The 27902-nt window shown below is 43.3% G+C and overlaps 1 protein-coding gene and 1 long non-coding RNA gene across 3 annotated transcripts in view; one reads left to right on the top strand and one right to left on the bottom strand.

Moving 5' to 3' along the window:
* Nucleotides 1-313: 313 nt before the first annotated feature.
* On the bottom strand, nucleotides 314-20349 carry LOC134360051 (uncharacterized). The gene is made up of 4 exons (XR_010021239.1): nucleotides 20276-20349; nucleotides 4582-4698; nucleotides 2879-3128; nucleotides 314-1537 (listed from the first exon to the last, which is right to left on the bottom strand). It is a non-coding gene; the product is annotated as an uncharacterized LOC134360051 (long non-coding RNA).
* A 310-nt stretch (nucleotides 20350-20659) lies between these two features.
* Nucleotides 20660-27902, top strand: part of zdhhc8b (zinc finger DHHC-type palmitoyltransferase 8b) — a 283381-nt gene continuing 276138 nt past the window's right edge. For both annotated transcript variants that reach the window (XR_010021238.1, XM_063074112.1), the window contains exon 1: nucleotides 20660-20931. Coding sequence is in view for 1 of the 2 variants with exons in the window: in XM_063074112.1 (XP_062930182.1) it covers nucleotides 20834-20931 (98 nt within the window). In the remaining variant the exon portion in view is untranslated. The remainder of the gene's footprint in view (nucleotides 20932-27902) is intronic.

The raw sequence follows: 27902 nt of genomic DNA, 5'->3' as shown, positions 1-27902 counted from the left end.
TTCTGGGCAGTGTCTTTACAAGACGGGGTGACCCCAGCCATTATCAATACTCTTCAGAGATTGCCTGGAGTCAGTGGTCCCATAACCAGGACTTAACATATGCACCAGCTACTCAAACAAATATCCACCATCTGCTCTAATGGCTTCACATGACCCTGATTTGGTGGGGGTGGGGGGGAGGGACGGAGAGGGACTAAGAAGGTGCTACACTTTGCCAAGGGTGACCTGCAGGCTAGCGAAGGAAAGGAATGCCTTACACCTCCTTTAGTAAAAACATATCTCCACCTCACCACCCTTACAATAAGATTATATATATATATACTGTATATCAATATTAAATTAGTGGTGCAAAAAAAAATAGGAGTGAGATAGTGTACATGGGTTCAATGTCCTTTCAGAAATCAGGAGGAAGTTGTACCTGAAATGTTGACTGTGTGTCGTCATGCTCGTGTACCTCCTACCTGATGGTAACAATGAGAAGAGGGAATGACCTGGGTAATTTGGGTCCTTTATGATGGATGACACCTTTTGAAGATATCCTCGATGCAGGAGAGGCTGGTGCCCATGATGGAGCGGACTAAGTTTACAACTCTCTGCAGCTTATTTCAACCCTGTGCAGTAGTCCCCTGCCCCCCATACCAGATGGTGATGCAGCTACTTAGAATGCTCTCCATGGTACTCCTGTAGGAATTTGTGGGTGTTTGGATCTGAGAGAGGAGCTGCTGCTATTGGTACATCTCTAGAAATTTTCGAGCGTTTTCGGCAACAAACCTCAAACTCCTAATGAAATATAGATTTTAAGCAAATATGGCAACAAAAAAAAGCAAAGAGAGTTGCAAAGAACAAAAGATCTTGTGAGAATCAGAATGATCAAATGAAAAACAAGATATAGAAAACCTACAGCACAATACAGGCCCTTCGGCCCACAAAGCTGTGCCAAACATGTCCTTACCTTAGAACTTACCTAGGCTTTACCCATTGCCCTCTATTTTTCTAAGCTCCATGTACCCATCCAGGAGTCTCTTAAAAGACCCTATCGTTTCCACCGCTGCCGGCAGCCCATTCCACACACTCACCGCTTACCCCTGACATCTCCTCTGTACCTACTTCCAAGCACCTTAAAACTATGTCCTCTCATGCTAGCCATTTCAGCCCTGGGGAAAAGCCTCTGACTATCCACATGATCAATGCTTCTCATTATCTTGTACATGTCCCAGCATGTGAAGACAGACTCCAGTGGATTGAGCGGACAAGACCAATGGAAGGTCCAACGGTCAAGAAGGCGGTTTCTGCAAGCATCGTGGAACGTGTAGAGCAGGACAAGACACAGAAGATGTCCTGGTTATCCATTGCGCCTAGTCCCATCTCCAGCTGTCTCAACTCTGTCTTGCCACTGGATCCAGATGGGAATTGGGAAGAGAGAGTGAGGCTGACGCTGCGCAACTCTCCCTCACTTAAATCCAAATCATGCGCTAGTCTTGACACCATCAATGGTGTTGAGGTCTTCATCAATGACGGCGATGGACGAACCACACCTCTATCAAGTAGAAAGAAAATGGTATCAGCAAATAAAGAAACTGGGGTTCCCAATCTTTCCTACCCTTAACCAAGGAGTCTGTGGATCCCAGGTTGGGAATCCCTGAAAGAAACAAAAGATCTGTCTAAAGGCAGTATAAATCATCAGACCATGATTCACATCTATTGTACAGAATTACAGAGCAGACTCAATGGGCAAAATGGCCTAATTCTGCTGCTATATTTTATCTCTGATGGTCTTAAGCAGATTGATACTGCATTAAGGAATTAATTAGGTATTTCAGAAGAAAATGTTGCTGATCTCTTATTTTGACCACCCTCTCTGAATAAACAGCACAGGAATAGGCCCTTCTCAAAATGATGTGCTAAACTGATTAAATTCACAATCACAATAACGAAACGAATCCCTCCTGCCCATGTCCTGCACAGTTGTGTGCCTATCTAAGAGCCTCTTGAATCGTTATGCTTCCGCCACCATCCCAGGGAGTGCATTTTTGGAACCCACCATTCTGGAAAAAAAAACTCGCCCCACACATTTACTTTGAACTCACCCCCTCTGCAATTAGAACTTTCAGCCTGTATCTTTTCCCCAGATTCTCCATATACTGTATGCCTTTCATACTCTTAGATCTCTATCAGATCTCTCCTCAGTCTCCGCTGCTACAGAAAAGAGAATGCAAACTTGTCTGACCTCTCCTGATAGCACGTGCCCTCTCACCTAGGCAACTCTCTCCAAAGCTTCCATATCTTCCTGTACTGCGGTAACCAGAACTGAAAGCAATACTCCAGATGCAGCTGAGCTAGAGTTCTATAAAATAGCATCATAACTTCTGACTCTTGAACTGACTTCAATAGTTCAATAATTCCATTTAATATCAGAGAGTGCGTACAATACACAACCTGAAATTCTTGCTCTTGCAGTCATCCACGAAAACAGAAGACAGTAGAAAACATTAGAACTGCAAAGCCCCCCCACGCCCCCTCCCCCTCCCATGCACAAGCAGTAGCAAAGCATCAACCCTCCCCCTCCCTCACTTATCTCAGCAAAAAGCATCAGCCCCACCACCACCCACCAAGCCAGCAATAGCAAAGCCCCCAAAGGGAGACGGTGATCTGGAGTCCAACAAAAGTTAATTGTTCACCCGACAATTATACATGCCACAGGCTCCCCCTCTTCCCAATAAAAGGCAAGAGAGGTGTTACACAGTGAGACAGGAGATCAACAAACACAAACAACTTGCTGATTTATGGAGTTAAAGTTCTGAGTCCTCTGATTCAAAAATCGACTGCAACTCTTCCCCACCAATGAGAAGAGAGAGAGAGATTCAGTGAGTACAGAGACCTCTGACAGCTGATCCACTGTCCCTGATATTCCGTTTCCTCCTGTGTCACTTCAGTTGGTGGTTTAGAATAGGCTTGTCCACAGGGCTGCAAAGCCTCGGGACCCCAAAGGCATGCTCATCTTCTTGGCCGCGCCTTTGGGATATCCAAAAATGGCTAGTTGGTGAGTCCCGGGAACAGGAAATGTCACCATAATGAACCACAGATTGAGTGCAGCTGTAGATCAGGGACTCCGACAGAACCCCATCCACCTTGAAAAGGATAAAAAGAGACATCAAAGGACGAAAATGGTACCAAAAATAAAGAAACCAGGGGTTCACAACCTTTTTTATGCCACGGAGTCCTACCATTAGCCGAGGGATCTGTGGACCCCAGGTTGGGAAGCTCTGAAAGAAACAAAATCATCAGAGCCATTATTCACACCTATTGTTAAGCAGATTGATTCTGGATTAAGGAGTTAATTGGGCATCTTGGAAGAAAATGTTGCTGATCTCTTTTTTGACCAACCTCTCTCACCGTATATACTACAGCACAGAAACAGGCCCTTCACAAAATGACGTGCTGAACTGATTAAATTCATAAGCAAATGAATAACTAAATGAGTCCCTTCTGCCCAAACAATGTCCATTTCCTGCACAGTTATGTGCCTTTCTAAAAACCTTTTCAATCCCTCTGCTTCCACTATTCTGGGGGGAAAAAACTTGCCCTGCACACACCTCCTTTGAACTTGCCTCCAACATATACCTTCAATATATACCCTCTGGTATTAGGAATTTCAGCCAGTATCTTTTCCCCAGTTCTCCACCTACCGTATGTCTTTCTTAATTTTAAACCGCTATCAAATTTCCTCTCAGTCTTTGTTGCTGCAGAAAAAAAAAAGACAAGAATTTGTTCGACCTGTCCTGATAGCACATGCCCTCTCGTCCAAAGCTTCCACACCCTTCCTATACTGCGGTAACCAGAACTGAAAACAATACACCAGACACAGCTGAGATAGAGTTTTACAAATCTGCATCATAACCTCTGACTCTTGAACTCACTTCCTTAACTGCTGTATGCCTTCTTTACCACCCTACCTACCAATGTAGCTGCTGTCAGAGAGTTACGGTCTTGGATTCCAAGGTCCCCCTGCACATCAACACTGTTAAGGGTCTTGTCAGTAACAGCGTGCTCTTTACATCTGATCAAAGACAGAAAATGTTAGAACCCCAAAGACCCTCCCCCTCCCCCCACGCACAAGCAGCAGCAGAAACATCGCCCCTCCCCCCACCTGCTCCAGCGAAACCCTCAGCGCCCCCACCCACCATGCAAGTAATAGCAAAGCCCCCAGAGACCATGGTTTAGAGCCCATCAGAAGCCACTGTCCATCCCAACACTTCAACGTCTCAGACAGACTCCTTCTTACCAGTGAGGCAAGGAGAGAGAGATATCACTCCTGCACCAAAGAGAGGAGTAGCCAACAGCTCACTGTTCCGATTTTACAACCTTCCATGTCACCTGCTCGAATTCCTCAAGTCGAGGACCAACACTCTCACTCACCATCGAAAGAGAGAGAGAGAGAGAGAGAGAGACAGTGTGTGCTAGGGCCTCCTGACAGCAGCATACATCCCCTGCTGTCTCGATGTTACATCCCCCCACGATGCTTCGGTCACCAACATCGGCCAGGGCCGGGTTGTTCACCGGGCCACACCCTGCAGGACGCACCTGGAGATACTGAAACGCCAGGCCTCAGGGCAAGTCCGAGAACGAGCATGCACTGCTTGTGGAAAACTGTAGTTTGAGCTGCAGCTGTAGATCACAGGCTCCACAGGACCCCAGCTACTTTGAAAAGAAAAGAGAGACATGAAAAAAGAAGAAGAAGAAACTGTTTCGCAGGTGAACTGGAAGAAGTTGCCTTGCGTCTGCAAAGACCTCTGGGGCCATCTTTAGCTCCTCCCTCTCCATGTTGCCAATTGATCTATATCCTGCAATATTTTTTCCCAGTCTCCTATGCTGTCCACAACACCACCAATCTTTGTATTGTCTGCAGACTTGCCTACATTTTCATTGAGTTATCTCACAGATAGCAGAAGTCCCAGAACGGATCCCTGTGGATCAGCACTCGTCACAGACCTCCAGGCAGAGTAAGTCCCATCAAACCCCACCCTATCCCTCTCCATTACTACCTTGAAACTTACAAAATGATGGCAATTGATTCCAAAGAATCAGAATCAGAATCAAGTTGAATACCACTGCGATTTGTTGTGAAATTTGTTGTAACATGGCAGCAGTACATTGCAATACATAATAATGAAAACTGTAAAGTACGGTAAGTATTTAGAAGATTAAATAGGTAGTGCAAAAAGAGAAAAAAGAAGTAATGAAGTAGTGCTCATCGGTTCACTGTCCGTTCAGAAATCAGATGACAGAGGGAAGAAGCTGTTCCTGAATCGTTGAGAGTGTGTCTTCAGGCTCCTGTACCTCCTCCCTAGTGTCCACAATTGACGTTTTTGCCACCTGTCCAGTTTCATTTCCTAGGATAAGGCCAGGTACAGGCCCATCACTTGTTATTCCATCTACATATTGCCTCAAAAAACTAACTTGGATGTACTTAACAAGTTCCACCCCATCTATGCCTTTACACCAGGGTGATCCCAGTCAATATTGGGAAGACTGTTGGGTTGGAACCTGTGCAGGAACAGACAGTCTGGGAAATTCTCGCACAAAATTGGTGTTCTGAAGGGGTCAGTGTTGGGACCACTTCTTTTCACATTATATGTCAATGGTTTTGATGATGGAATTGATGGCTTTGTGGCCACTGTTTCAGATGATACAAAGATAGGTGGAGGACAGGTAATGTTGAGCAAGCAGGGAGGCTGGAGAAAGATCTAGACCGATTAGTAGAATGGGCAAAGAAGTAGCAGATGGAATACAATGTCAGGAAGTGTATGGCCAAGCACTTTGGTAGAAGGAAAAAAAGTGTAGACTATTTTCTAAATGGGCAGAAAATACAAAAATCTGAGGTGAAAAGGAACTTGTGAGTCCTCATGCAGGATTCCCTGAAGGTTAACTTGCAGGTTGAGTCAGTGGTGAGGAAGGTAAATGTGATGTTGGCATTCATTTTGAGAGGACTAGAATATAAAAGCAAGGACGAAATGCTGAGACTTTTTAAGACACTGGTGAGGTCTCACCTTGAGTATTGTGACCAGTTTTGAGCCCCTGAAAAGGATATGCTGAGATTGGAGAGGGTCCAGAGGAGATTCACGAGAATGATTCCAGGAATGAAAGGGTTATCCAGTGAGGAGCATTTGATAGCTCTGGGCCTGTACTAGTTGGGATTAAGGAAGAATGAGGGGGGATCTCATTGAAACCTATCGAATATTGAAAGGTCTAGATAGAATGGATGTGGGAGAGAATATTTCCTATGGTGGGAGAGTCTAGGACCAGAGGGCATGCCCTCAGGATAGAGGGGCGTCCATTGTATTGTAGATATGAGGAGTATTTCTTTAGCCAGAGGGTAGTGAATCCGTGGAATTTGTTAACACAGATGGCTGTGGAGGCCAGGTCATTGGGTGTATCCAAGCTGGAGATTGGTAGATTCATGATTAGTCGGAGCACAAAACATTCTGGTGAGAAGGCAGGAGAATGGAGTTGAGATGGAAAATGGATCAGCTCTGATGAAATGGTAGAACAGACTTGATGGGGCAAATTGCCTAATTGTGCTCCTATATCTTATGGTCTAATATCCATTTTAACTATCTGGATCACATGCAGCCTTGTTGCACTTTTCACAAATCTCATTGCTTTGTAATTTATTGTTTGAACAGCAGAGGACGCAAGAGGATTAATTTTCTGTTACACAGGAACTTCCACCCCAAGATTATTGAATAGCCAGTGTTATAATGAGCCAGAGTCCATACTCAGCGTTGTAGTGACGGTATGAGTTTATAACAGGGATTTGAGTGATGATGTGTACAGAAGCTCTTCCTATTTGGCAAAGGATCTCTGAACGGTCCATGAACACTAACTATGCTCCTCTTCTGCACTCTTCTGTGATATCGGAACAGTGAGTTGCTGGTCTCCCACTCTCCTCGTTCCAGGGGCACGACCTCTGTCTCCCCCTCGCTGGACAGAGAGAGCCTGTCTGAGATACTGAACTGCTGGGTTGTGGGGACTCTAGTTCTGATGGGCTGCAGATCAAGGTCTCTTTGTGGGGTAGGATGGGGGAGTGCTTTTGCTATTGCTTGCATGATGGAGGGGTGGGGGCTGGGGGCTTCTGCAGGTGCCTATTCGATAGAAGAGGGGAGGGGAGTTTGGGGGTTCTGATCTTTCCATTATTCACTGAATGGGGTTTCCCGTTTCATGGATGTCTGTGAAGAGTAGGAATTTCAGATTGTATACTGTATACATTCTCTGATATTAAATTGAAACATTTAGTTTTAGATCAACTTCACCTGTTGTATACATCAACATGTAGCAGGAATTTGCTGTGGTGTGTTGGTCGGGGTGTGACATGTGACATGCAACAAAAACAACAAGACTCAACAACTGCGTATGTAAAAAAAGGAATTATATAAAAATGTCAGAGGTTAAAGTACGGACATTGAATAAAATGTGTATAAGTACATAAATACCAGCACATACAATATTGTGCAGAAGTCCTTGGCACACATATATACAGGTTTCCCCCGCCATCCGAAGGTAGAGCGTACCTATGAAACGGTTCATAAGCCGGAATGTCGTAAAGTGAAGAAGCAATTACGTGGAACCACTGGCCTAGGAACCAATACATGGAAAGGAAGGAATTAATTGTTGCATGGAAGTGTCATGTCATGGAAGTGAGCCTTAATTAGAATTCTGAGTTCTTATCTCTAACTCTGTGATGAATACATCTATGATACCAACATTAAAAAGTTCAGGGACTCAAAAGATGCTGGAAATCTTGAGCACAGGCACACAAAAATTGCCGGAGGAACTCAGCGGGTCAGGCAGCATCTAGGAAGGGAAACGAACAGCAGAAGTTTTGGGCTGTGACCCTTCATCAGGATCATGAGTTCTGGTTCCTGGCATAGCTGGGACTTGATCTTCATATTAAGATGCACATAACAAACAACAGATTGTTATGTGCAAATTTTATAATGTGGTCTTGAAGTACTTAGTACAATAAAGTTCAAAGTTCGAAGTAAATTTATTATCACAGTACATAAATTTCACCAATACAACCCTGAGATTCATTTTCCTGTAGGCATACTCAATAAATGGTTCTTTAAGATTGTTATAGCCGGGGGTGGTAATGGGGACAAGCTCCCACTACCTATTAAATGCTCCCAATGGCATGTGTCTCCAAATAGCATCTGACAACCAAGTCCAGTTCCTGGCCTCCACATGTGGTTTAGCTAATAAGCCCAGTGGAATTGTTTCTGCTGTGAGGAGAAGGGACAAAGGTGGGTTACTGGCGTAAGACATGGTTGGCAGCTTGTCTAGGAGAAGGAAAACTTGGATCTCATACCTCTGCTTTACCCACTCATGGGGAAGGCTTTGGGAGTAAACCCTGAGGGAAAACCCAAAGCTGGAGTCCCTAAGGCAGTCCGACATTGAGTTCAACACTGACTGGCAACTCTTGTGGTGTCAAACTGTATTGGTCTTTGCTGTTCCATTCAGTTCATCAGATGCATGGAGAGGGGGAGCTTGCTACGTGGACATCAGCTTGCTCTCCAGGTTGGATAGGCCTGGCTTTGTGTATCTAGAAAGCTAAGATGCAACATCCAAGGTCAACCCTGATCCACGGAGGCCTCACTCAATAACTCCATACTAGAATAATAACCATAACTGAATCAATAAAAGACTGCACCAATTGGACGTATAACCAGTGTGCAAAAAGAAATAAATAATAATAATAAATAAGCAATAAATATCAGGAACATGAGATGAAGAGTCCTTGAGTCCATAGGTTTAAAGAACATTTCACTAAAAGGGCAAGTGAAGTTGTCCCATTTTGTTCAAGAACCTGATGGTTGAGGGGTAGTAACTGTTCCTGAACCTGATGCTGTGAGTCCTGAGACTCCTGTACCTTCTTCCTGATGGCAGCAGTGAGAAGAGAGCATGTCCTGGGTGGAGGGGGACCCTGATGTTGGAAGCTGCTTTCCTGCGACAACACTTTGTGTGGACGTGCTCAATGGAGGGGAGGGCTTTACTTACCCGCAATGGACTCGTTTATTGTTGCTGATTGTCTGATTATAGGATTTGATTCAAAGGTTAATTCCTTTGATCCCTCTTTAGATGCTGCTGTTGACAAAGACTGTCTGCATTTTCTGCAGCTTGTTTTACACACACTACAACAGAGTGCTGCCTGTGAAACCTACAGTAGGAGATGGACAACCAGAAACATTTTCCCTAGGGCAGAAATGGCTACTACGAGAGGACATCATTTTAACCCTATTGGGGAAAGTGTAGGGGGAATGTCTCACAACAGAGTGGTGAGGTGTACAGGAGCGAGACAGATCAGCTGGTTGAGTTGTGTTGCAGCAAAAACCTTCCACTCAATGTCAGTAAAACCAAAGAACTGATTGACTTCAGAAAGGGTAAGAGGAGGGAACACAAACCAGTCCTCTTAGTGGAAAGAGTGAGCAGTTCCTGGGTGTCAACGTCTCTGAGGATCTCACCTGGGTCCAAATATCGATGCAGTTACAAAGAAAGCACATCACCGGCTATATTTCATCTGGATTTTGAGGAGATTTTTGGTATGTCACCAAAGATACTCGGAAATTTCTACAGACAGCAAGCATTCTAACTGTTTGCATCACCATCAGTATGGGGGGGGGGCACTGCACAGGATCAAAGGAAGCTGCAGAGAGTTGTAAATTAGTCAGCTCCATCACAGGCACTAGCCTCCGTAGTATCCACGGCATCTTCAAAGAGTGGTGCCTCAAAAAGGGGGTATTCAGCATTAAGGACCCCCATCACCCAGGTCATGCCCTCTTCTCATTGCTACCATCAGGAAGGAGGTACAGAAGCCTGAAGACACACACTCAACAATTCAGGAACAGGTTCCTCCCCTCTGCCATCTGATTTCTGAATGGACACTGAACCCATAAACACTACCTCACTATTTTTTTAATCTTTTCATACAACTTAATTATATATATATATATTTTACTGTAGTTCACAGTTCTTATTATTATGCATTGCATTGTACTGCTGCCATGACGACAACATATGCTGGTGATATTAAACCCGATTCTGAATCTGTATGTGCTGCTGGGGTGATGGAACAGGCAGATACATTAGGGACATTTAAGAGACTCTTAGATTGGCACATGGTTGAAAAAAAATAGGTGTGGGCTATGGGAATGGGAAAGGTTAGTTTGATCTTAAACTAGGGTAAAAGATCGGCACATCATGGGCCAAACAGCCTGTAATGAAGATAATAATTCATTACAACTGCAGCAGCTGGTCAGGTTTTGTTCATTAAATAAATTTGGAAGTTCCAAAAATGAAATCTATAGAAGTACTTTTCCCTCTGTGGCCTATGTGTGACCCTAGTCCTAGAATCATTGTTGGATGTTCTGGTAGCCCACCTTTGCTGCTCACTTCCTATGGGTATTGCAAACTTTAAAATGCATCTCTGGTGATGATGAGCCATTTTCTTCAGGTTATGCAAGAAATTTGACTAAAAACATACCTAATAACTCCTTTCCTGAAGTAAATTGTGGTAAATCATCATCGCAAACAATGAAGGTGCGAGTGAATTCGATGGATGAACTGTCTGGAAAGATGTGCGAATGCAGCTGCCTCTCGGGGGCTAACCAAAGGTGCTTTTTTCTTTGTAAAATTATTTTTTTTACCATCCAAAGACAATTCTACTCCAGAAGATCGGGTACAGGTACTGCAGGGCTACTCATCAGTGAGCTGCTCATTGATCAGTGTCTGGACTGGTGTCGGCAGGGTAGCAGAGCTGGCTGAGGCTGGGATATCGGAGGAGCTGGATGAAGGGTCCAAGAGGTCAGCTGAGGTGTTGAAGGAGCCAACTGGGATGTCGAAGGAGCCTGTCGGGATATTGAAGCAGCCCACCAATCTGTCGGAGGAGCCAGTTTGGGTTCAGAGGGGCTGACCTGGCTGCGGACCATGTTGCTGCCTACGACACAGAAGCATCGGAGTTGGTGCAGTATAACCATGGGAGATTGTCTCAAACATTTCACTTGCAAATGCAATACTCTGTCGGACAGTGACCCCTGTCTGGTGGAAGGACAGCCGACATGGGAGCTGTGTAGACTCAGATCTAGCAAGAACTAGGCCTCAAGCCTTGGGCTTGCCTGCTGCTTCAGACCAGTGAGAGACGCAGAAGCGCTACAGTGTGGTTGAGCTTGGCTGGGGCCTGGCCTTTCCCATTGGTGCTGTCCTCCCATGTTCCAGCAGTGGAATAACAGGCTGAATTGTGTGCATTGTGTACTGCTAGACACAATGTAAAATCAATTGCTGGACATTGTCACTCAGGGTCCTGGACTATATGTTTTTTTTGTTCCAAGTGAATATGCTTCTTTGCTCAATATTTTGAATTATGTTACTTGCTGTTTTTGAAGGCTTGCTTGCAATTTTGAATGTTTTGCACCTTGGCCCCACAGAAACGCAGTCTTGTTCAGCTGTAAATATCTATGGTTTGAATGATTATTAAACTTGATTTGATTTGATTGCTGGTACATTGCACAATCAATGCAGGTGGAGTGAGCCATTCAGAGAAAAGTCCAGGCAGAGGAGTTTCAATGCCTGTACAACTGGCCCGGCTGCAAGGTTGGATCGCTCTGGGTACTGAGCTCATTTGCAGAAATCGAGAACTGGGTGGTGAAACCTGGGCCTGCAGCAAGTCACTGAGTGGTGTGTCTAGGCCCAAAGCCTTTTGCTGCAGTGGTGCCATATGCTGTTTGGACAATTTAAACATCGGCCCAGATAGACTGGAGAAACAGGGTGTTGGGATTGGAGCCAAGAGCCGATTTCGCTCACTCTCCTACGATGTTCACTCCTCTCTCCATAGCGCTGAGGCTGTAAAGACCGCCCCTGGCTGCTGTGCTCCGTGCCTGCTAATATGATACCGAGGCTTTGGGCCTACTCCGGGATTCGGAATGTTGCTGCTTCCTTCAGTTTTACTGCGTGACCTTCGCTTTTTCCTTTTCTCTGTGCATTGGGTGTTGGTCTTTATTTTGTTTATTCTAATTGTGTTCTTTCGGGTTTCTCGCTTTGTGGCTGCCTGTAAGTAAACAAATCTCACTGTTGACAACAAATGCACTTTGAAACTTTGAAATATAGGTGATTTAAAAAAATGGTGTGTGATAGCGAAATTTCAAGGCATTTTTCGTGATCCGCAGCCCAAAATCCATAAGGTACACTCAAAAGTACTCAGGAAGCAAAATCTTTGTTGTCCAGTGTAATTAATGAACCATTTGGGTTTTTAAATTTAACACACTACACATTGGCCACTGTTTTGTTGGCCCATCTTTGCCAAATTGATTCCATTGTATTTCTTTGTTCTATTGTGAATGCCTGCAAGAAAAATAAATCTCGGGGTTGTACATGCTGATGTATATGTACTTTGATAGTAAATTTATTTTGACCTTTCCATGCATTTCACCTTTGGAACTAATTTCTTAATTCCAAATGTATTTAATGAACAGAATCCTACCATCTACCACAGTGGATTTTGAATTCATATCTCCAGTGAACTACCTTTCATAATGAGAGAAGCAGAGAGGTTTACAGAGTCAATTTCAGAGCTGAGGGGCTGGGTTCTGATGATCACCAGCGGAAAGGTTTTGATACACAGTGATGCTCTAAAAGCCAAAATGATTGAACAGCAGGGAAGCTTTAGCAAAAAGGTAGATTAGGAATGAGGAAGGGATTTGAAGACGACACGACATAATAAATTATTGCAAAGGTTTAATCTTAGCATTTTTTCCAATCTAACTTCCCAATAATCCATCCTGGAGCAAATAATTAAAGCACGAAATAGAATGTTTGTAATGACTGTTCTTCATTCTAAGTCTGACTGTTGTTAACAAAATAATTACACCAGCACAGTAGCACAGTGGCTAGCACAACACCTTACAGTACAGGTGATCCGGGTTCAATTCCTACCACTGTCTGCAAGGAGTTTGCACATTCTCCCTTGACTCCAAAGAGTTAGGGTTAGTAAGTTGTGGGTACATTACATTGGTGCTAGAACCAAGGCGACACTTGCACATCAATTGCAGACTGCGTTGGTCTTTGACGCAAGTAATGTATTTCACTGTAGGTTTCAATGTCTTACTGTACATGTGATAATTAAAGCAAACCTTTAACTCACTCTTTAGTTTTATTCCTACCTGCTTTACCAAATTTCTTGGGAGTCCTCATGCAGGATTCGCGAAAGGTTAATTTGCAGGTTGAGTTGTAGGTGAGGAAGGCAAAGGTGATGTTAGCATTCATTTTGAGAAAACTAGAATACAGGCTGACCACCAATTTTCCAGAAACTGATGGTTTCGACGGTCTTTTAATTCAGATGAAATTACGACATGTAGTTTACTGGGCGGCCACCAGATGGCACTGTGTGCAGTGCATGCAGTGCCATCTGTGGCAAGACTCATTTTGACAAAAGCATGCTATTTTTATTATTTACATTACACCTGTTGGTGGTAGTCCCAATATTTTGTGCTAATTTTACATAAATTTAACCCTAGCTATGGATCCTAAGGTAAGTGCAAGCACCAGTGGTGGTGTCAAAAAGTAAACATCAGTCCATATCAATCCAAGAAAATGTTGAAATGTTGAAATGTTGAAATGTTGAAAAAACTGGACCAAGGTGTTTCTGTGCGTGAGCTGTGTGACTTATATGGCATTGGTTCGCTAACAAAACACCAAAGAGAAAATAATTTGCAATTTTATGCAAACAGTGATTCACTAAAACAAATGAGCATGAAAAAAGACTATGAAAGTTGGTAAGAGCACTGAGCATGAACGAGAGATGGTTTTGTCAGCGTCAGCGTGATGGGGTCGACTTGTTGGGCAGTATGATAATGAAGCAAGCTAAGCTGTTCCATAAAGAACTGAAATTAGAACATACATGTGACTATAGTGAAGGATGGCTTCAAACGTTTAAGAAGCACCATGCACAACGCGCGTGGAGAAAAACAGCCTGTCAACCATGAAGAAGCTATGGAGTCCATGGACGAATCTGCAAAGCTCATGGCTGACAAAACCCTCAGTCCTGAGCGGGTGCATAATGCAGATGAAACTGGCGATGCACACCTTGGAAAACATTAGCAACAGAAGATGAAGAAGATCCCACAGGATTCAAACAATCTAAGGACAGAGTTATCATTTTAGGGTGCTCCAACACAGCAGGTACTCACAGATGTAAACCACTGGTGATCAGAAATAGTAAGTGCCCTCGGGATTTGAAAGTTGATAAAATTTACCCAATAACATATGCAAATAGAAGTGGATGGATTATGTTAGAGTGGTTTGAAATATATTTTGTGCCAGAAGCCAGAGGATATTGCATACCTGTAGGGCTACCCGAAGATTGCAAAATTCTTCTGATTTTGGATAACTGTTCAGCTCACCCCAAAGCTGTGTAAGAATGATGTTTTACAGCATAATAACCACCAAATTGTACATCGCTTATCCAACCCCCAAGACCAAGGAATAGTGCGTTCTCTAAAGGCCAAATATTGCTCACTTTTCATGTTAGATGAGGTGAATGCTGGCAATTCTGTACAGACATTTACTAAAGAATTTAGCATGAAGAACGTTCTTTGGTTCATTGCTCAAAGGTACAAGTTGTGGCCTGCCTTGATGTTATGCCTGAGGAAAAGCTTGACAGTGACTTTACAGGATTTCATGTATCAAAGGAGAAAGTAGTTGTTCATGACTTACATGGGGTGGAGTTTGTTAGGTGTATTCAAGAAGGTTTCTTGACACAATATGTAGATAAACCTACAAGAGGAGAGGCTGTACTTGATCTGTTATTGGGAAATGAACCTGGTCAGGTGTCAGATCTCTCAGTGGCAGGTTTTGGAGATAGTGATCACAATTCTATCTCCTTTACCATAGCATTGGAGAGGGATGGGAACAGACAAGTTAGGAAAGCGTTTAATTGGAATAAGGGGAAATACGAGGCTATCAGGCAGGAACTTGGAAGCATAAATTGGGAACCGATGTTCTCAGGGAAATGTACAGAAGAAATGTGACAAATATTCAGGGGATATTTACCTGGAGTTCTGCATAGGTACATTCCAATGAGACAGGGAAAGGATGGTATGGTACAGGAATTGTGGTGGACAAAGGCTGTTGTAAATCTAGCCAAGAAAAAAAGAAGAGCTTATGACAGGTTCAAAAAACTAGGTAATGTTAGAGGTCTAGAAGATTATAAGGCTAGCAGGAAGGAGCTTAAGAAAGAAATTAGGAGAGCCAGAAGGGGCCATGAGAAGGCTTTAGCAGACAGGATTAAGGAAAACCCCAAGTATGTTAAGAACAAGAGGATAAGACGTGAGAGAATAGGACCAATCAAGTGTGACGGTGGAAAAGGATCTTGGCGATTGTAGGGATGACTTACAGCAGACTGAAAAGCTTGAGCATGTAGATATGAAGAAAGAGGATGTGCTGGAGCTTTAGGAAAGCATCAAGTTGGATAAGTCGCCGGGATCGGACGAGATGTACCCCAGGCTACTGTGGGAGGCGAGGGAGGAGATTGCTGAGCCTCTGGCGATGATCTTTGCATCATCAGTGGGGACGGGAGAGGTTCCAGAGGATTGGAGGGTTGTGGATGTTGTTCCATTATTCAGGAAAGGGAGTAGAGATAGCCCAGGAAATTATAGACCAGTGAATCTTACTTCAGTGGTTGGTAAATTAATGGAAAAGATCCTGAGAGGCAGGATTTATGAACACTTGGAGAGGTATAATATGATTAGGAATAGTCAGCACAGCTTTGTCAAAGGCAGGTCGTGCTTTACAAGCCTGATTGAATTTTTTGAGGATGTGACTAAACATATTGATGAAGGTAGAGCAGTAGATGTAGTGCATATGAATTTCAGCAAGGCATTTGACAAGGTACCCTATGCAAGGCTTATAGAGAAAGTAAGGAGGAATGGGATCCAAGGAGACATTGCTTTGCAGATCCAGAACTGGCTTGCCCACAGAAAGCAAAGAGTGGTTGTAAATGGGTCATATTCTGCATGGAGATCAGTCACCAGTGGAGTGCCTCAGGGATCTGTTCTGGGACCCCTGCTCTTCGTGATTTTTATAAATGACCTGGATGAAGAAGCAGGGGGATGGGTTAGTAAATTTGCTGATGAAACAAAGGTTGAGGGTGTTGTGGATAGTGTGGAGGGCTGTCAGAAATTACAGCGGGGCATTGATAGGATGCAAAATGGGGCTGAGAAGTGACAGATAGAGTTCAACCCAGATAAGTGTGAGGTGGTTCATTTTGGTCGGTCAAATATGATGGCAGAATATAGTCTTAATTGTAAGACCCTTGGTAGCGTGGAGGATCAGAGGGATCTTGGGGTCCGAGTCCATAGGACACTGAAAGCTGCTACGCAGGTTGACTCTGTGGTTAACAAAGCATACGGTGCATTGGCCTTCATCAATCACGGGATTGAGTTTAGGAGCTGAGAGGTAATGTTGCAGCTATAGAGGACCCTGGTCAGACCCCGCTTGGAGTACTGTGCTCAGAAGGATGTGGAAACCATAGAAAGGGTGCAGAGGAGATTTACGAGGATGTTGCCTGGATTGGGAAGCATGCCTTATGAGAATAGGTTGAGTGAACTTGGCCTTTTTTCCTTGGAGCAACGGAGGATGAGAGGTGACCTGATAGAGGTGTATAAGATTATGACAGGCATTGATCGTGTGGATAGTCAGAGGCTTTTTCCCAGGGTTGGAATGGCTAGCATGAGATGCCACAGTTTTAAGGTGCTTGGAAGTAGGTACAGAGGAGATGTCAGGGGTAAGTTTTTTTATGCAGAGATTGGTGAGTGCGGGAATGGGCTGCCGGCAATGGTGGTAGAGGCAGATACGATAGGGTCTTTTAAGAGATTCCTGAACAGGTATATGGAGCTCAGAAAAATAGAGGGCTATGGGTAACCCTAGGTAATTTCTAGACAGCTTTGTGGGCCAAAAGGCCTGTATTGTGCTGTAGGTTTTCTATGTTTCTATGATTTGCTTGTGTATGCAAAAGATGTTACTGGACATGCTTTCAAAGATATAGCTAGTAGTCTTAATGAAGAAAATCTACATGAGTGGATAGTTGTCGACGAGGAAACACCTGTTGTGCATCACCTTACAGACTTGGAAATTATAGACAGAGTTCTGAATGCTGATTAAAAACACCGTAACTGATTTAATCAACAGGTTAGAGAAATGTACCTTTGTGATGGAACAAGAGCTAATGAATTTTTATTTGATGCAAGAAAAATTAGACAGGGAGAGATCAAAACACATGAGACAACTTTGCTGGGATGGAATGTTTAAAAAGATAACTGAGAAGCAACGTTCTTTGTAAGCACAGTAATTAATAAATTTACATTTAAATTTTGTTTAGTAAAATAATCCTTTTCAAGATTCTACAGTCCATTTTTGCCATTAATATCGCATGACCTCTTTTAAGCTGGCAAGGCTCAGGAGCCAAGGGTGCTGGAAAATCAGTGGTCAACCTGTATAAGAGCAAGGATATAATGTTGAGGCTTTATAAAGCACTGGTGAGGTCTCACTTGGAGTATTGTGAACAGTTTTGGGTCCCTTGTCTAAGAAAAGATGTGATATTAAAAGGAGGTTCACAAAAATGATTCTGGGATTGAAAGGCTTGTCACATGAAGAGTGTTTGATGGCTCTGGGCCTGAACTCACTGGAATTCAGAAGAATGAGGGGTGGCCTCACTGAGACCTATGGATCGCTGAAAGTTCTCAATAGAGTGGATGTGGGAGGATATTTCCTGTGGGGGGGCAGGGGAATCTAAGACCAGAGAAAACAGCCTCAGAATAGAAGGGTGTGCTTTTAGAACAGAGATGAGGAGGAATTTCTTTAGCCACAGAGAAGTGAATCTGTGGAATTTGTTGCCAAAGGTGGCTGTGGAGGCCAAGTCATTGGATATACTTAAGGCAGAGGTTGATAGGTTCTTGATTAGTCAGGCAATGAAGGGGTACAGGGAGAAGGCAGGAGACTGGGGCTGAGAGGGAAATAGATCAGCTATAATGAAATAGTGGAGTAGATTCGATGGGCCAAATGGCCTAATTTTGCTCCTATATCTTATAATCTTATGGTCTTATATGTTGTGATAACTAAACGAGTTTCCCCTATAGAATATATTTGCACATTTTCTTTCTAAAATAACTTACTTACTGCCTGTAATGCACTGGCATTTAGGGCAGCAGTGAAGGACCTTCATCTCTGGCAGTGCTCCGGGCTTCCCTCATCAAGAGCTTCCTCTTGGTTTACGCCACTCTCAGTCATGCAAGTCCCAGGTGGAGACTCAGGAATAGCATCGCACTCAGGTGTAGAAGGATTCTTCATTGCTGTTTCTGTAACAACTTTGTTTTTGATCAGTTAGGGTTGCTAGCCCTGAGCTGAACCCTTGAACCTGGAGAACTGGTGGACCACTCTTTATCTGGCCTCTACCCTTTGACCTGTTTGGTACAGGTGACCCTACCAAAAGCCAAAGCATAAAGCCAACATAGCTCCCTGAGTCATCAAGGCACCATTAGTGCTGCCCTCCAGTGTTCGATTGGTGGAATGACAGACTGTATTGTGGGTGTCTGCACTCTGCTGCAGACCGTACCTTCAATTGGCAGGACATATTGCTCAGGGTCTTGGGCAATACATGGTTTTTTTTGCTCACTATTTTTAATGTGCTGTATATGTTTTACATCCTGCCCCCAGAGGAACTCTGTTTCATCTGGCTGTATTCATGTATGGTTGAATGATAATTAGACTTAAATTGGATTCAAAGTCTCCGAACCCAACAACAAGGTGTAGGTCCTCTCCGAGCGTCTAAAATAATTGGGTTAAGAAAATGGTTTGTATCCAACGCAGTACTCCTGAATAGCAGTTACAATCTAATGTATGGAGCACCAAAGACTAAGTTGCACAGAAAGGCCCAACAAATAGTTAGTCAAAGAGGAGATGAAAGTTGAAAGATAAATACTGGCCAGGTTCAAATGTTCATTTATCATCAAAGTATGTATGCACTATGAAATTCTGAGATTCATCTTCTCCAGATGGCCACGAAGCACAGAAAACCAAGTAAATCATTCAAAGAAAAATATCAAAACCAACCCCCCAGTGCAAAAACAATGGCAACATGACTGTCAAACCCCCCAACACCCTCCCCAGACCAAAAAAAATTGTGTCAAATGGCAACAAGAATGGGCAGAAGCACAGAATATAAAAATCATAAAACTGAAAGTTCACAGTTCAATGAGAGTGAGTGAATGAGAGAAACACAGAACTGAGGAAGAAGTGCCCAATCTTTCTGCCTAGAACAAAAAAAAGCAAAGTCCATTTTAGATCAAAGTGCTCATAGTTTTTGCTAAATTCTAGGGTTTGGGATTGAGCCGGTTCCATTGCTCCTCTTAATTGTGTCTCAGCACTGTGGTGGAAGATGCATTTGTTAGGGAGAATGTTGGGGTTAGGACTTACAGCAAACATTAACTTCAGCAACCAACCTTTAGATCTGAATATGGATCGTAGATTAAATTTAAAATGCAGCTCGGAACAGGAAACATCCGATTGACTGGTATATGTCTGCATATTCATGAATGCAATCAACAGACAACATAGAGTAAATTGTCCATACAGGAGACACTTGACTGAGATGTCTGCATATGCATGTATACAACAGTAATGAACATTTCTTTTGGGTGTGTTTGTGGGAAGATCTAGGCATTTGAAACCTATACCTTACTCAAAAGAAGTATTATGAGAGCATTATAACTACAGAAATCGTTCTGTTACCTTTATGCTTTTACTTATAAAAATGTACTGTAATGTTGGGATTAGGAAGTCTCTCCCTGAGCCTTTCACTCGAGTGACTCCAAAGACTGTCAGCTTATTTGTGTGTGTATCGATTACAAGACTACGTTATATAGTTACCAGCTGCGTCTCTCCGGTGATTTTGTTCACAACAGACAGACGGTTCTGCGGCAATCTGTTCATCTCCGTTGATGCTGCGTGGCCTAATGAGTTCTGTTTAAGCATTCACTGTTTAACTGTTTGCCCAGAAGGCGGCAATGGCAAACCACTTCGGTGGAAACTTTTGCCAAGAACAATCATGGTCATGGAAAGATCATGATCACCCACGGCATACAACGAATGAACTATTTCACTTAATCCAGGAAAAATACCTCAGACAAGGCAAAATCTCTAATAGCATAACGACTTTCAAAAGAAAACGAGATACCTGACTTGAATGGGAGAATTTGGAAGCGTTTTATGGGGAACAGACGCTTCCCTTCACATGAAGCTGCTGGTCCCACGCACTCCGCATGAATGGAACACGACGCGTGGGCGCGACCCGCCCCTCTCTTCAGCGCAGCCAATGAGAAAACAATCGCCCTGAAACCGAGCCACCAATTAGAGTGAGGGATCCTTGATCTATGCAAATTTCATGCAAACTAGGATGGGCTTCCCGGCAGGTGGGCGGAGGTTCCGTAGTGTCCAATGAAAAGGTGGTAGAGGGGGCGGAGCGGGAGTGACTGACGTCAGCCGCGCTGCCCCTCCTCCTCTCCGGCGGACCCCTCCTCCTGTTCGCGCTCGGGCTCGGTTGCTAGGGGGCTTCTTTCCCCGCCCCTCCCCCTCCCGGCCTCGGCCCTCGGCCCCTTAGTCCCCCGGTCCCCCGGTCCCCGTGCTCTGCCGGCCGGCTCATCTCGCCGTGCGAGTCCGTTCCGTAGTTGTCGGTTTTGCGCGCGGCTCGGCCCATCACTCTCCTTCCCTCTCGGGACTATGTGGGAATTACAGGATGCCCAGTGGAAAGAAATTTAAGCCGACCAAATACATCCCGGTCTCGACAGCCGCCGCCTTGCTGGTGGGAGCCACCACCTTGTTCTTCGCATTCACGTAAGTCCCGGGGGAAGAGGGGTGGGTATGCGGCGGCCAGAGGGGCGAGGTGGGACGAGAGTGGTGGGTTGACAGGAGCCGCAGGCCCCCGCTGCTGCTGATCCTGCTCCATTGTATTTATGCACCAAACAATATCACAGAGAAATCGGATTGCATTGCAAATTACATCTCAGGTTTCAATGTGCACTGGGCGTAATTTATTTCACAGATTTCCGATACTGATTATTATATGTGGTTTGCAAGTGTGTTGTACAGTATATCGATGCGTAGTGTATGATGACATGTACATGATAAATGTGTTTTCCTGCTACATGTCTGCATAGAGATATACTCGTCTTGCGTATGCACAAAGTGCGAGTGTTGTATGGTAAAAATATGCGATGTGTATGTTATCTCTGGTGGCTTATGCATATATTTAGATATACTGAGTGTGTGTCTGTGAATTATATGATACCTTGAGTTGAAGGACAGTACTCTGGATACCAGTTGTTGCAAATTGCTTTTTAAAATCTTTAGCAATACAGGCAGACACAAATATTACTGATGTATAAGAAGATATGACATTGGAGTTGTAATTCTTTTAATCACAGGAAAGGTGCCTTTAGTTGGTGAGAATTGGGAAGCTTTCTACTGGCTTTTAAATTGTTGCTAATATGATGAAAAGAATTTTCAGTGTTTAACAAAAATGGCAAACACGTTTATTTCTGCCTATTAAGATTTGGAAACCAGGATTTTTTTTATTACATGACTTTGGTTTTGTAAGTACTAATTCATGTTATAAAATTTGTATTGATCTAAATGTTTATGGATTTTTAATAACATGCTGGTTCTTAGGGAAATCAAATCTGAAATCTAATTTTGACAGTATTAACTTTGTGAAATACGAAGTATTGTATTAAAGTTTGTACTTCATTTAGCAAGGAGGTGCCAATCCAATATTAATGTAATTATATTTCTGCAATAATTATGCTGGAGGTTTTGATCAGTTTGGTTCTATACTTACTCCCCATTACGTTGTTGGCATTTAGGGCAGCAATGAAGGTGCTGGTCTCTGGTCCTGTTCGCAGCTTGCTTTGTCGTGTCAGTAGCTTCCTCTCGGTTTTCACTACTGCCAGTCGTGCAAGTCCCTGGTGGAGACTGATGAGGCTGAAATGGCTAATGTGAGAGGGCACAGTTTTAAGGTGGTTGGAAGTATTTACAGAGGAGATGTCAGGGGTGCGCGGAATGGGCTGCCGGCGATGGTACCGGAGGCGGATATGATGGGGTCTTTTAAGAGACTCTTGGATAGGCACATGGAGCCTAGAAAAATAGAGGGCTGTGGGTAACCCTAGGTAATTTCTAAAGTAAGTACATGTTTGGCACAACAGCATGGGTTGAAGGGCCTGTATTGTGCTGTAGGCTTTTCGATGTTTCTACAAGACTCAGGAATACTGTCACACACAGAATCGAAGGACTCTTCATTGCTGTTTTCGTAACAACTTTGAGCTGAGATCATTAACCTTGAGCTGAACCCCTGAACCTGGAGGACTAGTGGACCACTCTTTAGTCTGGCCTCTACCCTTTGCCCCTGTTTTATATGGGTGACCCTACCAAGAGCCAAAGTATAAAGCCCTGACTCCAGCCAACATAGCTCTCCGGGTCATTGAGGCACACAAACCTCCAAACCAGGAGTTGAATTTATAGTCTGTGCATTAGTATAAAATCAAGTTAACAATACAAACAATTATTTTGATTTCATTCAGGATTTTCTTTCTCAGATTGACAAGTGGCCTGTAGTTGAAAAGTTAACCCAAACTCTGTTTTCCCCTCAGTTTCCTTGTCACTGAAACTTCTTGTTCTGGTTTATGTTTGATTCTCTGCCGCCACTCTTTCTGTGCTACGAGAGGCAGCCTTTCCCATTTTGAGTGTGATTTTGCGTGCTTTAACCATCCCGGATGGCCTCACTATATGCGTCTCAATTTTAGAATAGATTTATTATTAATTTATCTATCTATTGAGATATGGCACAGAATAGGCTCTGTCCAGCCACCCTAGCCTAGTCACGGGGCAATTTACAATGACCAATTAACCTACCTGTCACTGCATCTTTGGACCGTGGGAAAAATCATTGTGTCATGGGGTGAACGTACAAACTGCTTATAGACAGTGGCAGGAATTGAACCCGGGTCACTGGGTACTGTAAACCGTTGTGCTAACCGCTACACTACCGTGTGATGGGAATTGAACCCGGGTCACTGGTACTGTAAAGTGTTGTGCTAACCACTACACTACCGTGCGATGGGAATTGAACCCGGGTCACTGGTACTGTAAAGCGTTGTGCTAACCACTACACTACCGTGTGATGGGAATTGAACCCGGGTCACTGGTACTGTAAAGCGTTGTGCTAACCACTACACTACCGTGCGATGGGAATTGAACCCGGGTCACTGGTACTGTAAAGTGTTGTGCTAACCACTACACTACCGTGCGATGGGAATTGAACCCGGGTCACTGGTACTGTAAAACGTTGTGCTAACCACTACACCACTGTGGATCACACCTCTTCAAGTTTTTGGAGGAAGTACAGTAGCCTGAAGAGAGATGGTTAACGATCACTTAACACTTTAGGAACAGCTTCTTCCCCACTGTCATCAGTTTTCTGAATGGTCTATACACCCTACAACACTAGCTTGCTCTCTTTAAGCACTATCTATTTTTTTATATTTCAAATTCAAGTTTAATTATCATTCAATTATACATGAATACTGCCAAACGAAACAACTCTTCTCCAGACCCAAGGTGAAAACCACAGTACTGATAGTCACCCACAGCACAGGGCACATAAGATAGCAGTTAACCTACAGTCACACCAAACAAAATGTAGCCCAAGTCCCTGAGAGTCATGTCCTGTAGATTGGTGCACGGATGTTGTTGATAAGACTAAGCCTTCAGCAGCCTGCAGACGAACACAATCTAGCTTGTCTTCCACTGAATGAACACTGTATAGAGAGGGGCCAGGCCCCAATCCAGCATGGATGACAAGCCACACTACTTCCGACATCTCCTCTCCTGGGTGGCTGCTACAGGTGACCCCGCGGCATGAGGCCCTGTCCGCACTAAAACTGAGGCCACACACCTCCTCTGCCTTCGGTCTTGCCAATGAACCAGTGAACCAGACGCAGTATTCTACATTACCAATGTCCCACAGGATCTTGCGATCACAAGAAAAAATGTCCAGGACGATCACAACCAAGAGAAAATCTGCAGATGCTGGAAATCCAAGCGACACACAAAATGCTGGAGAAACACGTTGGGTCAGGCAACATCTATGGAAAAAAGTAAATAGTCGATATTTTGGGCAGAGACCCTTCATCATTTTGTTTGTGTTTCCAAGACAATCATTCACTTTTAGACTGCTTTTTAAAAATTGTCTTGCTGTTATTTTAAAAATGTCCTTGCAATTGCACACAGAATTCTGCCCTGTACATTTACAGTACTTCAGTAATATGTCTGAACGGAAGAGTCCCAGTATTTAAATGTAGTTTGACAGGAAAAGGATTAATTGTGCTGTGGCTGCAAGAAATTCTGCTGCATGACATTTGAAATTGGGTTTGGAAAACCTGTTTGGCAGGTCATTCTGTCCACATCAATATTGTTTTCAGATATTGAAAGAAAATGCAATAGAAGTGGACAGATAGATTTTGTTGTTGTTTTTTGAAGTTACGATTGTCGACTAGAAGGTCTGTTGTCTGAGTCTGGGTCCAAGGACTCCAGCGGTGGACTGTCATGAGGTTGGAGGCCTGTCTGTGTGTATAAGTAAGCGAGAGGGAGGAAAGAGGCTCGTTTTGCTGCTTGAGTTGTTTTACTGAACATTGTGCGAATGCTACGTTGGCGACACTTGTGGGCTGCCCCCAGCTCATCCTTAGCTTGTGTTGGTTGTTAACACGAATGACGCATTTCATTGTATGTTTCGATGTTCATGTGGAGTCTGCAGAGATTCAGCAAGACATCTAAAATTTTGACAAACTTATATAGATGTGTAATGGAGAGTGTATTGACTGGCTGCATCACAGCCTGGTATGGGAACACCAATGCCTTTGAATGGAAAGTTCTACAAAAGGTAGTGGATTCGGCCCAGTGCATCATGGGTAAAGCCCTCCCAACTAATTGAGCACATCCCCATGAAACACTGTCGCAGAAAAGCAGCATCCATCATCAGAGATCCTCACCAGCCAGGCCATGCTCTTTTCTCACTGCTGCCATCAGGCAGAAGGTACAAGAGCCTCAGGACTCACACCACCAGCTTCAAGAACAGTACTACCCCTCAACCATCAGGCTCTTGAACAAAGGGGATAACTGCACTCACTTGCCCATCATTAAGATGTTTCTACAACTAATGATCTCACTTTAAGGACTCCTTATCGTATTATTTCATGTTCTCGATATTTATTGCTATTTATTTATATTTGCATTTGCACAGTTTGTTGTCTTCTGCACTCTGATTGATCTTTCAGTGATCCTGTTATAGTTACTATTCTATTGATTGGCTAAGTATGCCCACAGGAAAATGAATCTCAGGGTTGTACATGTGACAGATATGTACTTTGATAATAACATTTACTTTGAACTTTGTGATAAATAAATGAATTTGTTTCCTGTAAAGATTTTATTCTGGTGATGTAGGATGGTTTATATTGTGCAGTATTAACACTGGACATCGTCTGCTTCCTCTGAACTGTTTTTTTTTATGATAGACTGCATGAAGGTGAAAATAAATACAATTTCAGATTACTTGTATCACATTGGAATTTGGAGAAACAAGAACTTAACTTTTATTGAATATAATACCTTTAATTTCATAACAGTGCTGATGCTTTGCAATAGTTCAACTAAGCTAACATTGCTTTGTTGACTATTTTCGTTTGTTCTCAGTGTCTGAGGCTTCTTGCTTAAGTGTCCACAATAATCAACCAGCATAGATGGATTTCTGTTGCCCTGATACTGTTTCTTCATGAGCGCAATGTCTTGGTGAAACCTTTCATCAAACTCGTCATTGACAGCGCTAAGATTTGCAGGGAAGAGATCTAAATGGGAATGCTGAAGAATGAGTCTTTAGTGACTTGTACTTAATGGGTTTGTATGCATGAAGCATGTTGTCAACCAGCTGCATGTAGTTAGTTGCCAAGAAAAATTTTAGCAACATCATCAAATGCCTTCCATGTGATTTTCTCCGGTCCAACCAGAAGTTCTTCAAATTGCTGGTTGTTGATGACCTGTTTGGTTTGTGGACCAACAAAAATACCTTTCTTAATCTTGGAAACAACAGGAATTCTGCAGATGCTGGAAATTCAAGCAACACACATAAAAGTTGCTGGTGAACGCAGCAGGCCAAGCAGCATCTCTAGGAAGAGGTTTTCAGTTTTGAGTCCTGACGAAGGGTCTCGGCCTGAAACGTCGACTGCACCTCTTCCTAGAGATGCTGCCTGGCCTGCTGCGTTCACCAGCAACTTTTATGTGTGTTCCTTAATCTTGGCATCAGTTATTCTGACTTGAATAATGAATTAAAATTAATATGTGCGTTTTGGTTTTTTAAAAGGTGTGTTATGGGTAAATTTCATAGTGATTTTCATGACAGCAGCCCAAAATCCATAAGATGCACCTAAAAGTATTCAGGAAGCAAAATCTTTGTTGTCTAGTGCCATGCAAATTAGCTGCCATTTTTCCCTTTTTATCCTGTTATTTTAAATGTGGGATTCTAAGGCCGTAACATGTTTCCCGACCTTTCCCTGTACTTGTGTCAAATGCTCAGACTATGAAACTGGACACTAGGTCCCTTTCTTGATTGCTGCTTTCCAATTTAGTGCATGAGGTGTTTGCTTGCTGAAGGAAGAATTGAGTGGTAATACTACTGTGGCTGAAATAGGGGACTGCAAAATTTCAGCTTTAAAAACTTACTGCTGTGTTGGCCCAGCAATGTTTTGCATTTGTCTTGCTTTGAGTTGCATATGTGGATGGAAGTCTCTGATTCTGTGCCAAAGCAAAGGTCCTCTTTTTTTTTTCCAGTCCTGCTGAAGGATTTTGGCCGGAAGCATCAACTGTTCTTTTTTCCATAGATGCTGCTTGGCCTGCTGAGTTCCTCCAGCATATTGTGTGTTGAATTTATACTGGTGATGTCACAGCTAAAACTTCTAGAAGTAGATGGCGTGGAACTTCCAATATTTCAAATTTTAATTATTTTCTAACTCCCCTTCCGTAAAGCCTAATTTGTTTACCATAGTTGAAAATTCAACTCTCTCATTTAATAGAAGAAAACGCAGATCCCTGCATTAGGTCTTTGTATAACTGATGTTGCAATCATTTTTTTTTTATTCCTCTTGTGCACAAATAGAACATCTAAGTATTTGGTAGTTGTAATGGGCTTCATAGGTAATTTACCTCTCTTCCCTCTCATTCATGCTATTCAAACTGTGAGGTGGAATCTGGGAAAATGTCCACTTGGATCTTGGTCCCACACCACCAAGTTCAGGAACAGTTATTGCCCTTCAACCATCCGTCTCTTGAACCAGTGTGGATAACTTCACTCACCCCAACACTGAACTGATCACTGAACACAACCTATGGATTCACTTTCAAGGACTGTACAACTCCCGTTCTCAGGATTCTGTGCCTGTGCCTCTGTGTCTCTCTGTCTCCCTGTGTCTGTATTTGCATCGTTTGTTGTCATTTGCACATGGGTTGTTCGACAGTCTTTGTGTGTAGTTCTTCATTTATTCTGTTTTACTACTTTGTCCTTCTGTGAATGCCTGCAAGAAATGAATCTCAAAGTAGTATTGGGTGACATATACATAGTTTTATTATATGAATTTACTTCGAACTTTTCATTTGCCAGGGGTTCTCATCTGGGGGTCCACAGACCCCTTGCTGAAAGGTAATGGTCCATGGCATAAAAAAGTTGAGAACCTCTGGCAACTGTGAATCTTGATGAATTGTAA

Source organism: Mobula hypostoma, chromosome 21, assembly GCF_963921235.1.
Source record: "Mobula hypostoma chromosome 21, sMobHyp1.1, whole genome shotgun sequence".
In the NCBI taxonomy this organism is placed as follows: domain Eukaryota; kingdom Metazoa; phylum Chordata; class Chondrichthyes; order Myliobatiformes; family Myliobatidae; genus Mobula; species Mobula hypostoma.
The sequence above is the reverse complement of the archived record's forward strand: the minus strand, read 5'-3'. Positions and strand labels throughout refer to the sequence as shown.